Consider the following 17,021-nt stretch of genomic DNA (forward strand, 5'->3'; position numbering starts at 1 on the left):
TCTGGAAGCGTCGTCGATCGACGGGCGAGAAGCCATTATTTAATAACAGAGAACTCATTGTTTAATTTTATTGCGTGTCCGATATTTCACTCGTAGAATAATGTCATCGTGAATATTAATTACAAGCCCCGAAATAATATAATATTTTTATTGCTTTGTTATGAGAGACGCTGATAATAATAATTATTTTGTGCTTCTTGGGCCCCTTATTACATAGGTGAAGGGTAATGCGCGGGTGGGAGGGGGCCTACTCAGTAGTAAGCGCATCGAGCGCTTTTTTGGTGGGTTTTATGCCTAAGGTTTCAATATGCGGTGTGTGGCGGCACATTTAGTTAGGTGCATCATGGCCCCCACAAGGGGGGGCTGACAGGGCTCTAGCCGGGGGGGCCGGCGAGGCCAGTCAACCAGATAAGTGAGATAAACACACAACACAAATTTGCTTTAATAGTAAAAAAAGTCGCTATTTTCCTTCAATAATGTTATTACTTACTTAAAATTATATGGTTGCACGATAAAATTTTTAATGTGTATCGACACTCTACAACTCCTAAATTCAAATATATGTACTTACCCAAGTATTAAAATATACAACACAAAACACTAAATATACATATTAATTTTACCGCGTACACCATTTAGAAAACGCTACTGTAGAGCATCACACTGCCTTTATCCTTAAAGATATATAGGGGGTCCGCCAAAGATCCCATCATGGGGGTCCGGTTCAGGATGTGGGGGCCATGAGGTGCATATTATGTTTTGCGAATGCTAACAAAATCACATCGACACATTCGACGTGTGGCAGTCGCACGAATTTAAATGTGCGACCTGGAACTAATATTGTAATGCAGGCGCTCCATTGACAAATCAAAAACCCGCGGACAATAAGTCATCAGATTAATTGTTCAAAAGACACTGATAACGGACAGCAACTGAATGAGTAAAATAGTCTTGGCAGTAAACTTAATAATCTAAATATATATCATTATAATTTGTATTATAATGTCTTCCAATGATCCTGAAATAATTATTTAATACAGTTTTATTTGGACGTAGATTTACAGAAAATAGAGAAACGAAAATAACGTGAATATTGCGGTTTTAAAAATGTATTTAATCTCTTTGTGCGGTTTCTTTTAAAAATCAATTTATAATTTCTAGAAAAAATGTAGTACCTATATAGGTAGATCGTTAATTCTCTCATTTTTAGTACCTATATAAAATAATAAAACAATCGATAAAATAAATGAGAGGCATAGGTACGTTTTTTACCGATTAATGATTAATGATTCGGTGAGTAATTAATAGCAAACAAGCTTCAAATTATTATAACAGACCCCGGTCGACGGTGATATCAGCTCATAAAATATTCATGCCTAATAATATGAAAATAAAATATTTAGGAATTGAATGATAAAGCTGAGATAATAATTTGAGGATAAGCGCGGCATAAGCGTTGGAATATCATGCCGTGGGTCCCAGGTTCGAATCCTGGGTCTGGCAAGTACACATATTGTTTTTCAATATGTGTGTGAGTCAGGGTATGGACCTAATAGGTTGAGCAAGTGGCTGACATCCATTTCTCGTAAAAAAAATCTGTTAATACAAACCTCTACTCTGTGGAGGCCCATATGATCCTATTAGGATCGGACATGGTCGAAAAAAAAAATAATAATAATACTATATTGTATGCGTTACATTCTCACCCCAAATTCAGGCCATATATTTAATAAAACCTTCATATAGTGAAATGTTTCCGGATTCGAGTACTGACAACATTTACCGAATTCACTCATTGTCAAGGCAAAACATTCTAATGTCAAAAGTTGAAAATGTCACTTGTTGACGAATCGTCTTTAATATTCAGAAATAAAAGGTGAAAATAATGCTAGCTCGCCTTAAGAAGATGAAGACTATAGTATTTTTTTCGTTTTCAATTATTTTACGTAAGTAAACCTCCGCATTATATTATTTAATTCATAATTTCATTTATAGGCTAATGTTATTTTTGCATTTTTCGCAATTATTTATAAAATAACTTGTTTACTCGCAATATTAGATATATTTCCATAGATTACATTTGCGATTATTTAAAGCTTGTCCCGTCAGCTTCGCTGCAATCTTCATCCAGCGAGGGAAATATAAATTTAGAACATATGCGAGGTTTTATTTTGTTTTGGAATATTTTCTCGTCTGGAATTTAAACTGGATTATGTAAGTCAGCGAGTTATTAAACGATTTAGAAATTAAAATGGTATAAATTTCCACGCATTTAAATTATTCATAGCGCGATGTCGCACCTAACTTCATTAAAATCAAAATATTTCGATATTTTTCTTGTATGGTGTGATGGGCAAACCAGTTTTACTGGAAGCTATTTTTGTATCAACTGTCATTTTAAAATCATCAAATTAAGATTAGTGCATATTTTGATCGCAATTCTTTTTTTGAATTTTATTTTTTATGGCTGTAAAGATAGCTTATTCGTTTCATAAACAATAAAATCGCTTCTAACTATTTTGTTAGGTAGGTATTTAATTTAATAATATTATTGTCAATCGACTTTCTATTTTTTTTTTATGAACCATGATGTCTGTATTTTATTCTTTCCTCATAGTTAGATAAATAAATAATTGTCTAATCTTTTTCTTATACTATTTTTAAATCAATAATCACCGCATGATTATTGATTGAAAAATTAGTTAACAACCAATCCTTATTTTAAAAATGTTTTCAAATTTATCTCATATTGTAGTGTATACATAGGCATTCTCTAAACTTGTTTTTCTCAACCTTTTTATACCTGTGATCCACATAACATAAGAGAAACATTTTGCAGACCGCTAATGCTAAAATAAAAATATTATGGTTCTTGTCGGTTTACAGGAAGCCAGCGGCAAACAAATTTTGAAAATAGAGGATTTACTGGATTATTTGTTAGATTAGATTAGGTTTTCATTCTTGAATTCATGAACTTTGCTGAAATCGGCCATGAAAATTAGCGCAGTTCCCACCTGGCTTCTTGTAAACCGATTTGTACCAATATTATTTATATTTATACAGTATAACGTCTGATCGCAGTTGATTTCGTCATGTAAAACCATTACTTAATCTATTTTAAAAACCACCTGTCCCTATTCAAATACGGCAGTCATTGGTATCTCCCTGTATCCAACGAATTCTGCATCCCATTAGCTCTGTCTAGTCTTTTCCTGTCCTTTCATTCGCTAGAGATGAACGCATCGCAGTGAATGTGTAGCCTGCACATTGCCTGCCTCAAACCGGTTTCAAAATGGCCTGTTTTCAAGATGAAAGTGCCAGCTTTTTTCGGGATTACTGTTCAACATCACGACAATATTGCCAACCGAATGATTCCAGAAAAAATATATAATAGGAAATTATACAATAATTTTACGCTAAATAAGTCAAAAATACTATAATTTTGATGGATTCAAAATGAAAAATGTCAAGTGTACCTACTATAATTTTTATATCTTTCTATGAAAATCAGTATTATAAAAAGATGCTCTGAAACACTGCTTCCTGTGAAAAATTTTAAACTATTTGACGTCCAAGTGTAGGCATTTGGCGCAGTGCATTCCACACATTCAACCTAAAGCATGCGCAAAACTACTCAGTGTTAAAACCCAGCGCTCGAAATGGACCGGAACGCACCGGAGCACAGCTCCTGTTCGTGAAATCTTCGAGACTTCCGTTCTATCTCGTAGAAAAGTTAAACATGGCGCTCCAGTTCGGGAAATATTATGAAAATCATTACCTACATAAATTTACATTTTTTACAACGTTTTTATTAGGTCGTATTCTTATTTGTCCGGTACAAATCTTGCAATCGATTTTTAACTAACTTCCCGACTAGCTAGACATTTGAAACTTTTAGAATATATCAGAACACGATGCTAATGCATTTTTTTAATACTTTTAGCCATCTTTTAAGCAGAATTGAATTCATTTTCAGTTAATTCTGTTTTGAATGGAAAGTTATTTCAGAAAAATCCGTAAAAAGTAAAAGACTATCATTGGTTGCTAAGGGGGTGGTCCTAGCAACAAAATTATTAATATATACATGCGTTACTATGGAAATCAATATGAGTGTCAAAATGACATTTCAGTATTATTTCTATCAAATACAATTTTTTTTGATCGTTTAAGCTAGTCAAGTCAAGTTTATATGATTCAACAGTAAATTTAAAAATGTTGTATATAAAAAGTTCTTTTTATCTTGTAATTATTTTAATAAAGTTTAATAGAAAAACTAGTCGTTTACAGCCAGTTAATTCCTATATCTATAAACAATAATAAGATTTTGTGTTGTTATGTTACAAAGTTTTATTACAAACACACTACTTACATGCGGCAGATAAGGAAGGAAAAATAATAATACTATTTTTAATAGCATGTTTCGAAAAAAACTAGATTTTTAACTTTAAAACTTGATTTTTCTAGACTAATATAAGTAGAGTCTGTATTCTATAAACTGGCGTACACGTCACACGGAAAGCATTGTGCCATCGCGTTCAACTGTTCAAGTTTTGGAGATGGATGGTGAAGCGGGGGGGAAACCGGCTGCTTATAGAAGACAGACTCTTGATGGGTAAGGTATAATAACACAACAAAAAAACTTGCACATTTTAATATTTTTGGAAAATTATCGAGCGCTCCAGTTCATAAACTCTGCTAATTCGAGCACTGTTAAAACCAGAATTAAAAAGTTGAAGTGGAAGACGAAGTGATCAAATGTAGACATGACTATTGAATTACTCAACATTACTCTTTTTGTTAGTTCATGACTGTTCATACGAACCAGGGCAGTCTCCCAATCTTAATTTATTGAACTGTGCCACAATCTTCGTACAAACCGTAGAATTCGGCATTGTATTTTCTCCTCCAATTGTTGCAGTCCCCGATTGGCTCATGGATATGTGGGTCTATTCTATGCTTATCGACCGCTAAAGTGATAAAGTGAAAAATATTATCACACTTAGGGTAGGTTTGTATCAAAATATTAGCACTTATTGTAACAATTACACGAAGCCGGTTTTTATTGTTGCAATAAGTGCTATATTTTAACAGCACCTATCTTGCTGCTGTTAAAATATCGCACTTATTGGAACAATAAAAACCGGCTTCGTGTAATTGTTACAATAAGTGCTAATATTTTGATACAAACCTACCCTAAGTTTGATACTATTTATCAATTTAGTGTTCGATAAGTATAGAATAGACCCAATGGTGGAAAATTTTTTAAGGGATCATACGTTTCACTTACAGGATTCTTAGGCAACGGCAAGCAAATGCTATACAAGATTCTTGTAAGTGTGCTTTTAGTTCGAGATTTTGGATATCAAATTAAATTATCTTTGACTAAACGTGAAATCACGGAATACATTTGGCTATTTCTATTCGACATGACACTCGTTATGCATGGCTTCGCTAGTTTGGACGCGAACGATTTGTTACAGTGGTCTCGAAACCCGGGTGCTATACTAAATATAATATTATGTATTCAAAGAATTTGGAGTCTAGATAGAAGGTGTCTGTTTGGTTGTATTGGTAACAAGTTTGTAATTTTTCTTCTATTGGCAGCATCAAAAAATGGCGGCTTGCGCTCTGGTTGGAAGTCTGTATTTTACCACGTTTTTATTAGCTCGTATTCTTGTTTGTCCAGTACAATTTTTTATAAATCTTGCAATCGATTTTTTTTAACTAACTTCCCGACTAGCTAGACATTTGAAACTTTTATAATATATCAGAACACGATGCCAACGTATACTTTTAATACTTTTAGCCATTTTTAAGCAGAATTGAATTCATTTTCAGTTAATTCTGTTTTGTCGTAAAAAGTAAAACACTATTATTGGTTGCTAAGGGGGTCGTAGCAACTAAATTATTAATATATACGTGCGTTACTATGGAAATCAAAATGACATTTCAGTATTCTATATTTGTTTGTTTTTTATTTACTTCTTCATATCAAGTACAAGTTTGAGCATATTGAGCATAATAATTCAACAGAAAATTTAAAAATGTTGTATATAAAAAGTTCTTTTTATCTCTTAATTATTTACATATTATCTTTCGTACACATTTCTCAATGTTTTACGTGATTATTGATCTTAAAAATAGTAGTCAATGTACAACTTTCAGTTGCATACATAAAATTGACAAGGGTGTATCTTTTCACATATTTAAATATTTAAAATATCAGCTTTGATACGGCAATATGTCAGATGTGTGAAATGTTAAATTGCAGTTGAATTTAACTATACACTATCCGATAGAGGTGGGAAAACTGGTCGATTTTGCAGACCATGTATACTTAGTACCAGTATAAAAAATTACTTAGTATTAAAACTTGTTCAAAAATACTTACTAGTATTTGGAATACTATATAGAGCGTTTGACGTGCGTTTGTGACATAAGTCTCATACTCAACTGGAACTAAAACTTAACTCCATATTAGTATTTGAAATATCGGCTTCAATAGAATCGCTAAAAATACACTGATCTGGGCTTTTCGAAATGGCCCATTTATTATTTTTATTTTTAACACATTTAAAATTTATGAGTTGTTTTTATGTTATGTTATAATATTCTTGTCAAGTAAAATGAATAACAATGATTTTATTTATTTTAAACTGCCGTCACCTCAGTCACCTCACCACATTCCCGAGGGAATTTGCTTCTACAGAAAATTTATGACCTATTGTTCATACACAAGATGATGTCATTCGCATGCATAGACTAATAAATTAAAATATAATTGTATTTAAATGCTATCTTGCTGGCGCGGATTTAATGTCAATAGTATTGAAAGTCTACCAACTAACGAGCAAGATTCGCGATGATATCATCACAAGTTTATTGGGCCACACGTACTGAGTATGGGTAGTTTCATCCGATACTTGTGTACACAAACTGGTGACAGTATTTCCAACGCACCTGTACTATCCGACCATATGAATTTAAGTATTTTGAAATCTGAAATAATACTCCAATGTAATAGTAGTAGTGTGAAGTTCTCTTCAAATGGACCTGCAATGCGAATCCACTTGTAGCTAACTTAATCAGTAGATTATTAAATCTATTTGCAATTAGTAACACAGAAACATTGCGCACAATCAACCGCGACACAAAACTCACTAACAAGTGATAAAAAATAAAAAAAACAGCGAAGTTTTATACAGCGGTGATGCCATCAATAGGTACCTACAAAGTATTTCCCGATACTTTAAAAATAAATCGTGTTGTTGCTGACAAAAGTTGGTAAGTCAATAATTTAGGTATTTAGAGTTAACAACGGATTATGTGTCCACATAATATCTTCTTGGTCGTGCACTCATGGCTGAGGATCGTGACCACATTTAAATTTCGCCATCCTTTGAGCGACTAAGACTTTCCATCCTTCTTGATCTACCACTTTTTTCAGGGCAGAATGGATGGTGCCCTCAGTCAGCTCTTTCACTTGGTCGCTCCATCGCGCAGACGCTCTTCCTCTGCTTCGCCTTCCCTGGAGGCTACCCAAAACTACCAGTCTCTCCAGGTTGTCCGGTCCGCGCCTGACAATATGTCCAAAAAACTGCAGAATTCTTCTCAGACATATCGTCGAGAGCCGTTCCTTTATCTTCAGTCTCTGCATGATTGTCCTGTGCTCCGTCCAAGAAAATCGAAGCATTCGGCGCCAACACCACATCTCAAAGGCATCAATTGCCTTCAGGGTCCAGGACTCGACTCCGTATAGAAATATCGAGAACACTAATGTTTGCACAAGTATCATTTTTGTGGCAATCAAAATTCCCCGATCCTTCCATATAGTGGTAAGGCGTGTCATCGCATTTTTTGCAATCTGTGTGCGCCTTCTTATTTCCGCTATACATAATTATTATATTATTATAAATATGTATGCTAGAAAAAAAATTCAAGATCAACCGAACATACACATAAAGAGCAAAGCATTATGCCTGATTTTAGAGGCCGTGTCAAACTTCAAATTGCAATTATTACTCAATAACATGATTTCGCGGTGTAGTTCATTTTTTTACCGGCAGGTTCGCTATTATTGTTGTACTGCACAGTCGCAGATATTGCACGGTCCGATTGTCACGTGAAACTTCAGAAGCTTCTGAACTTTTTTTGATTCATGCATGCAATCTTGCAATTTGCACGACAATACATATTTACAAATGCATTTTTTTGTTATGGCCGCGATAATACGTAATCTCAGCACTAAATCCATACATGTAAACGGGGTACAATATTGAGATTCGTTCTATATCTGCGCCTGCGCAGTAAAACGATAGTGGCGAACCTGCCGGTAAAACAAACAATCTTCATCGATCTGACTCATTTTGAGGTTAACCGATTTTCACAACCTGTCAAATAGTACTATAAAATGACAACGTCGCGTCTCGCTTACCTACTCTTCAAGAATGAGATTGGCGAGATAGTCAGCACTTTTATGTGTAAACAGTTATTATCGTGATAGTATAAAATACATACTATTGCTGCAAGTAAATCCATGCACGTGTACAGGCGCTATTATATCGTCACTGTTCTAGCAGAAGACACTAATTCTAAAAAATGACATATTGAGTTAGTTATACCAAAATGTTCCTTATTTCAAACTTTACCGACTGGAAACCTTTTTAAGGCCATGCATTAGTTGAGGCACGGTCTAAAAAGATCGTTGCTAGGCGATGCGTGGATTGCGGGTGGCGGGTGAAAATGACGCCTGTCAAACGAAATATTATTTGTCATATAAATCCAACATACGTCCATTTTATGTTCTGTTTATTGTTCTATTAGTAACCATAATAATATATTCATTGACATGTTTTCTTTTTAAAGTAAATGGGTAACGTTTTTAGTCATCTTTACACGATTTTAGAATTAATTGACCCGTCGCCATCACGCAGCAAAGTGACGTGTTCCTGGGTCAACATTCTCTCACTGAATGGCAGCGAGTCCAAAATTTCGTCGCGCGTACAGTTGAAAATTATTTGGCGTTTCACTGATGCGTCACCTTAATAAATAAACAGTCTTTATTTTAAAGTCATCCTTTTTACGATTACTTAATAAACGTAATAAAATAAAAATGATAGACCATTTCAAACATTTTAACAACTTCAAAGTCAAATTACTCAAAACTAGTATTCTCCAGTTAGTGTGTTCTGCCAGAACAGAGACGATATTATATTACTGTCATGTCATTTGAAATTATGTAGCAAGCTCCATACATATTTGAATTGTTAAGTTGTCATTCTGATTTTCTCAGTCACACAATGGCTGCTAACTTTTATGTCATTGTGATTTCTTATTCAAGTGCAGTAATAAACGGTTTATAAACAGTTATTTAAAATACACACTATTGGTGCAAGTAAATCCATGCACATATACAAGCGCTATAAGATTCCATCTATTTATAGTCCAAATTCTTTGATTATAAGTAATTTTATACGCTTTTTACATTTTCTCGACTGAATTCCTATGGGCCTATGTTGTGATCGACCAAAATCTATCCCGCGATCGGCGTATTGGACTTGCCTGCTATAAAACGTTTCAATTGTTATTACTTATCAATGTTTACACTGATAACATCGCTCTGTTATCACAATCTTGATTTTTATTTCGATTTTCTTGAAATTCTTGTGAAAACTCTCCAATGCCAATTGATCTTTGATAAGATTTGGACACTAAAACGATAATATTATTTTTTAGAAGTATACAAAGAATAATTATAATTATATATTTCGCTTGCAGTGAAGTTTATTTTTTCTATTCATTGAGATGTCTTGTGTCATTGAAGGCAGAAGAAAAGAGTTATAATACAATCATCCAGTCACTAGTGCAAGCAAGTCTTACTTCAAGTAGTCCGTAGTCTACTGTCCAGTATCAAAACAGGCAGTGATCTACGACACTCTTGCACTGTAATTCTTCAACATCAATGAACGTATTATAGTTGGCCGAGCTTATGGTAAGAATATCAACTGATATTAGCTTCTAAAAAAACCTGAAATCAATATAAGTAACCTTCGTTTATTGCGACACCGTTCTTTTGAGAATCCGTTACAACGCGATCGATTTTTAACGTGTCCGGACATTTGTTCTTATGCAGTTCGCTGTGGTTACATGTAAATTGTATGTAAAACATTTCACCGTGGTGAGCTTTCTTATCGAAAAGAGATGACCGTATCTTATACAGTCTCTAATTTCATTAGATTCAATATGAACATTTATTAAATTTTAAAATAACTGATTTTGGCAAAATTCAAGAATGAAAACCTAACCTAACAAATAATCCAGTATATTGACTATTTTCAAAATTTGTTTGCCGTGGCTTTGTACAAGTTTACGTATGCAGTACGCCTTATCACACTTCACCGTGAATATATCGGAAATATATGGTCGTATATTTAAGACCGTCCAACCTCTTTGGGTCATATAGTAATGCGATAAAATTCATTTCTAAATAAAACATAGTTCTCGTCAGTTTACAGAAAGCCAGCAGCAAACAAATTTTGAATATTGCCGATATACTGGATTATTTGTTAGGTTAGGTTTCATTCTTGAATTCATGAGTTTTGTCAAAATCAGCTATGAAAATAATTGAATTACTGTTCGTATTGAATCTAATAAAATTGGAGACAGTATAGTATACGGTCATCTCTTTCTCGTAAGAAAACTAACGGCGAACTGTCAAAAAGCGCTATCTTTTAACAGCCCCTCACTTGTCCGTGTTAACTTTGAGAACGAGACAGAGTACGTCAATTTTACATATTGAGAATTGAGATGCAAAATCTGACTGTTTTGAAATTGATTATGTCACGGCCACTGTCTTAATTTATAGTTCCAAATATCGAGTAGCCAGTAGCAATTCTAATGGATTTAAGTTTTGTACTATTCTATTTAATAGTACAAAACTTAAATCCATTAGAATTTTAATTCTAAAATTTCTAAAAATCCGACATGTATACCAACCCAAATTTTCGCCATATTACGAAATGGAGATAGCCGCCGATAACTGCTTTGTGTATCGAATGGCTTCCGTGTTAATTTATACCAATGTAAATAACGGAAACGTACTAAAGTGATAACTGTTATAGACCCGCAGGAATGAAAAATATAAATTATTTAGGTGAACATAATATGACTTCTTCTTCGTCAGGATATCATAACTGAGAATCATGACCCGGATGATGCCTGTGTCAGTTGGAAGACCTGTGACAGTCATGAATTCGTGCAAACATCTGTAGCATTCAATGTTGGCTTTATTATTCGGACGTGATATGTCTAAAAGATTGAAGGCTCATCAGTTTTGTACAAAACCACCACTGATGTAACGTAAAAAGATGGGAATTGTGAAATATTTATAGCCGCCTTCTTTTAATGTACCAATTCAACTAGAGCCTGTATTCTATAAACTGGCGTACACGTCACACGGAAAGCATTGTGCCATCGCGTTCAACTGTTACAAGTTTTCAATGGGAGGGAACGAGATGGATGCTGAAGCGGGGGGGAAACCGGCACGCCCGCTTATAGAAGACAGACTCTATATCATGGGTGGCCAACCCGTGGCCCGCTGGGTGTCAACTTGTGGCCCGTGGAGCAGTGAGAAAATAAAAATAATATCAAATGCTACCGCTAGATGTGCTAATTTCGCAAATTGAGATTCGATATTGGCTCAAGATTTTAAAAAGCACACGGTGCTTTTTTTTTGCATTTGTTACGCCATTCTCTGTAGACGTGAATTTATTACCAGGAAATTTACAAATGGAACATTGTGAACTATGTTGCGATGAACAGTTAAAGAAGAAATTCCATCAGGTTGGTTTGGAAGAGTTTTACAAAACATATTTGGACAAGGAGAAATATCCTGCATTTTACAAACATGCTCTAATGATGACTTGGCTATTTGGAAACACTTACACGTGTGAACAGTTTTTTAGTCGGATGAAGCACATCAAATCCCGTGTGAGAACACGAATCACTGATGTGCATTTGGAAAACTGCGTGTAGGAACAACCTCCCTCGATATCGATGCACTTAGTTCTGCCACACAAAATCAAACTTCTCGCCTAAATTTATTATTTTACTATTGTTTACTATTGTCTCATTTTTAGAATCTGGCCCGGCTGCTGAAAAGGTTGGCCACCCATGCTCTATATTAATAAGGTTGAGGAATGAACATTAAGTGTTGTAGTACAAAAAGGAAATATTGCCAAGTTAAACCCCTGAAAATTGCTTTTTTTTTTACATTTTCCACTACACTCTTGTTGTCTATAACTATAAATTTCAACCTACAACGGTATATAAAAGAAAACATTTCTGTCTCCTGACCAGTGCTACACTGATTCTCTTTCGGTAATTATGTATTTAATTTTGACTTTACTCAGGTTATATAATTGGTAAAAAAGGACAGTGTAGGTATACCGTGTCCGCGATGCATTCATTTATTCAATTAACCACTGATTAAACGTCTTATTAAATTATCTAAAGTTCTAAATTTAAAATTATTCATTGCATGTCAATTAAAAAATATTTTAATGACCATCGGGCAATCGGAATTTAAAATTACCTTACTAATTGAGACTTTCGCGTCAGCTATCAATATATTTTGATATAATATTTATATGGGTTTCACAGTGACGTCCCACGGGGGTAGGCTAGTCATGCTTTGCATTGGGACGGCCTTTATAAAGGGTGCCGAATGGAACTAATACAATAATATTACTAGTTTTGAGAACGGTGGCGGTTTTCCATGAAGCTTACGATGCTGTCGTATCATTAAAGTATATCGTCATCTCGGTTTAATAAAAATAATCGAAGCGTAATAAATTTTGACATATTATTAATTATTGTATTGTAATTCCCACTGTGATACATGTTTTAATGTCGGTGCATCACATATTTTTCATAAGGGTGCCTCCAAACATCCCAGTATCCCAGTGGTGTGTATGTAAATTTAATGATTTTTGGTGTATTTGTCTGTTTATTAATTAATACTATCGACCATTTGTATTTAATTTCTAATCGATTTAAGTTTTGTACTATTTCATTTGAGTCATTTTTTGCGACCGGGGTTTCGCCTTTCGGCATCTTCAGGCACTGTACGCACTCGCCGGTCAGTGTGCATTTACCAATGGTGCCTGAAGATGCCGAAAGGTGAAACCCAGGTCGCAAAAAACGACTCGATTGGAATAGTATAAATCATAAATGCATTAGAATTTTAATAATTAATTATTCAAAAATAAATGATATTCTAAGTACCTAACGAACTTGTGGACAATTTGAAACTAAAAATAATGAACGGGGACCGCATTCTAAGTGTAGCTTGGCTCGGGATTACACTGGGTTTTCAACATTATGTCAATGTCAACATTCTGTGCATCTAAGCCTAAGTCGAAATAAAATATAAATATACATAATTTTGAAAACACTTCTGAGAAAATATATTATAACCAATAGAAAAAATCTTTTTCAAACCTGCATCTCTCGGGTATCGCGCCCACGCACATAGACCACTATGCTAAAGGAGTCATACTTAATTGTGACAAATTTTAACTAATGGCTTATCATACTCTCTGAAGCTTTTTCCAAATTGAGCTACTATTGGCGATCGGCTTTTGTATTTTAAGTCAAAGTAGGTATTACTTTAATTACTAACCGACGTCACGGATCACTCCAAGATTTTTTATTGTAAAAAATGAATAAAAAATATAGTTAGGTAATTAAAAATATAAATATTTACTTAAGGCTATACCTCAGTTGAGGCATGGTCTAAAAAGATCGTGGCTAGGCGATGCGCGGATTGCGGGTCGCGGGTGACGCATGCCGAACAAAATATAATTTGTCATATAAATCCAACATGCGTCCATTTAATGTTCTGTTTATTGTTCTATTAGTAACAATAATAATATCGTCACTGTTCTGGCAGAAAACACTAATTCGAAAAAATTACATATTGAGTTAGTACCAAAATGTTCCTTATTTCAAATTTTACCGTCTGGAAACCTTCTTAATAAATAAACAGTCTTTATTTTAAAGTCATCCTTTTTACGATTACTTAATAAACTCACACGATAGACCATTATTTCTAACATTTTAACAACCTTAAAGTCAAATTACTCAAAACTAGTATTCTCCAGTTAGTGTGTTCTGCCAGAACATAGACGATATATTCATTGACATGTTTTCTTTTTCAAGTAAATGGGTAACGTTTTTAGTCATCTTTACACGATTTAAGAATTAATACCCCCGTCACCATCACGAAACAAATTGACGTATTCATACCTCGACATTCGCTCTCCGAATGCCAGCGAACTAGAAACACTATGGGATAATGTATCCTGTTGTAATAAAAAAAATAAGTATTGTGAATCCTGCTACATATTACAGTTGATACTCTTTGCTCAAGACGAATTTTCTCTTTCATTTTCCAGTCGCAACGGTGCGACGGAGACGCCCGTCCGTCACATATTAATCAACCCGTCTCTCTCACTCACCCTACTAAAATAAATTTTCCAACGAAAGGGAAACTTGATGGAAATATATTGCCGGCTCGGAACCGAAAGGGTCTAACGCGCGTTTGAAATTATTTAGATTTTCTTGTCATTCTTAAAACAACTGGTATTAATTATTGTCATGGCACCCGATGACTGTAGTGAGGTATTAGATACTTTTAAAAAATCACATAAACATATTGTGACCTTATCGAAAAAGCGGGATTTTTAATTCTGGGCTCCCCCGCAAAAAAATCTGTAATTTCCTGATACTTTTATTTGCCATGTTTTTCTTAGCTCGTATTCTTGTTTGTCCAGTGGTTGTTTATCCAGTACAAATCTTGCAATCGATTTTTAACTAATTTCAATTAGTTATTGCTTATAATTACTATTATAAATTTATAAGCGATAATACATATAAGCGATTTCATTCAACATGGTTATTACCCTCCCAATTGGCATCACTAATGGCAGGTTAGTTCTGCACCTTGGGAGAACAAACAACGGATGCCCTCGATTCTTCAGAGACACACAAGCCAACACCACCAATAATGGCAGAGTTCACATTTACGCCGCGTATAAGTCGGAAAAAATATGTAGCTAAATAAAGATCCCTTCTAAATTTTAAGCTACAGTATGTAAGCATACCTAAGAGAACGTCAGTCGAATAGAACCACGGATAATATCCATACAGCCGAAAGTAAAGGAGTCTCAAAAATTTCTTTTGGACTCGCTCCACCATAAGGCCGTACTTCAACTGACGCGGGGGCCCAAACGGAGTCCAAAATTTCGTCACGCCTAAAGTTGAAAATTATTTGCCATTTCACTGAAGTATCGTCTTAATACACTGTTTAAAAAGTCTTGAAATATATTTTTATACAATGTAATCTTTATTATCATAAATAAATAATCAATTATTATCATCCATACAAATCAGATTCTAAAAGTGATAGATAATTAAATTATTTCATAATACTTTCATATATTTCAATTTTAACACAGACTTCATTGCATTCATTGCGTTCATATCTTGTCTTTCCGATAAAACTGTTTTAAATTAACATTAATATAAATTATTCCAGTGAGTATTTATATTTGATATTAATTTTGAATATAACCTTGAAATAATTTTGCATATCGATGGTCTAATGTTATTAACCCGTATATGACGAAAATGACTTTGATGTACTAAAAACAATAAAAATACTGCCCATCGACTGTTAAATTCCCGTATCTGAACATTGAAGGAATGAACCTGTAATAACCCGTATCTTGCCTCTAAGTTGTCAAGCGTGTTGCATGACGTGTGTTGAATTCAGCTTCAAAATGTCACTTTCAAATTATTTAAAAGGTAAAACAGTAAGTAATATAACAAATTTGGGTGTTTATCTTTATATATGTTATGCCGAATGTGCGAAATTGACTATTACATGAAATGGGCAAAATTTTGCCTAAATCATGAAAAATGCAAGCCCGTTGCCTTATTCATGAATTACGCAAAATATCTGCCGAGTGCGTGAATTCGGTAGTAATTTTTCTTCCTAGTTCATGCATTGGGCAAATTAGATAGTAGCGCTACGGTGGTGTTTTTTGCAACTAAACCAAATGTGTCAAATGTCATTGATTATATAAAAATATACCAATCAATAACTACAATGACGTTCATATCCATTTACTATGCCCAAAAAAAATCTAGAACTATAATAATATGATAAGGGAAGTATTTTATTAAAAGGTATTTTCGCGATTTGATTCGTGCTTGGGTATCAATCGTGCAATGGTCGATTGTTTGTTTGTGATAGTATGATTTGATAGTTTGTTGACACTAAACTTGTTAGCTAACCTCAAAATGGACATTCATTTGAATTCAGAATTACAAAACCTAACCTAGCCTAATAATAATAATATTATATTATGTCCAATTATAACTAATAAAACCATCCGTATTAAATTTACTTTTTCTACTGTCATGTTGACAGTTTAAGAATTCCATACCCTGGCGAATTCACGCACTCGGCAGATAATTTACCTAATTCACGAATTAGGCAACGGGCTTGACTATCACATGAATTAAGCAAAATTTTTTCCCATTTCATGTAATAGTCAATTTCGCACATTCGGCGTAACATATATAATTATATCACATTTTATTGGATGTTATCATTGTATTAGGCATTCTGAGCTTTACTTTACCTCTTTTTACGTTACGGGTTATTGGCATGCTATGTTGTATGTAGTTACAACATGTGTGTACTAATAACAGTCAGATACGGGATATTAAATATTTAGTTTTTTTAGCTTCCTGCACAATTTGTTAAAAATCACTTACGGGATGTTAACATTAGGCCATCGATATTTTTTATACATGTTATAATTTGTTTTAAATAATCATTGATGCGGCTAAAATATTAAATCGTTTCACAAAATATTGTAAATCAATAAAAACTTTTAACATTATAACAGTGGCTCATTGATCGGAGAGCATCTCGATTACCACGCGAAAGT

General features: G+C 34.0%; 1 protein-coding gene across 1 annotated transcript in view; it reads left to right on the top strand.

The window, feature by feature from the left end:
- The first annotated feature begins 1,820 nt into the window (after window positions 1-1,820).
- Uxs (UDP-xylose synthase) overlaps window positions 1,821-17,021 on the top strand; it is a 28,712-nt gene continuing 13,511 nt past the window's right edge. The window contains exon 1 of the mRNA XM_085951226.1: window positions 1,821-1,946. Coding sequence (XP_085807352.1) covers window positions 1,886-1,946 — 61 coding nt within the window. The 5' untranslated portion in view covers window positions 1,821-1,885. The remainder of the gene's footprint in view (window positions 1,947-17,021) is intronic.

This window comes from Rhyacophila brunnea, unplaced genomic scaffold (genome assembly GCF_057557595.1).
Source record: "Rhyacophila brunnea isolate RB1 unplaced genomic scaffold, BYU_Rbru_1.0 scaffold_24, whole genome shotgun sequence".
Lineage (NCBI taxonomy): Eukaryota > Metazoa > Arthropoda > Insecta > Trichoptera > Rhyacophilidae > Rhyacophila > Rhyacophila brunnea.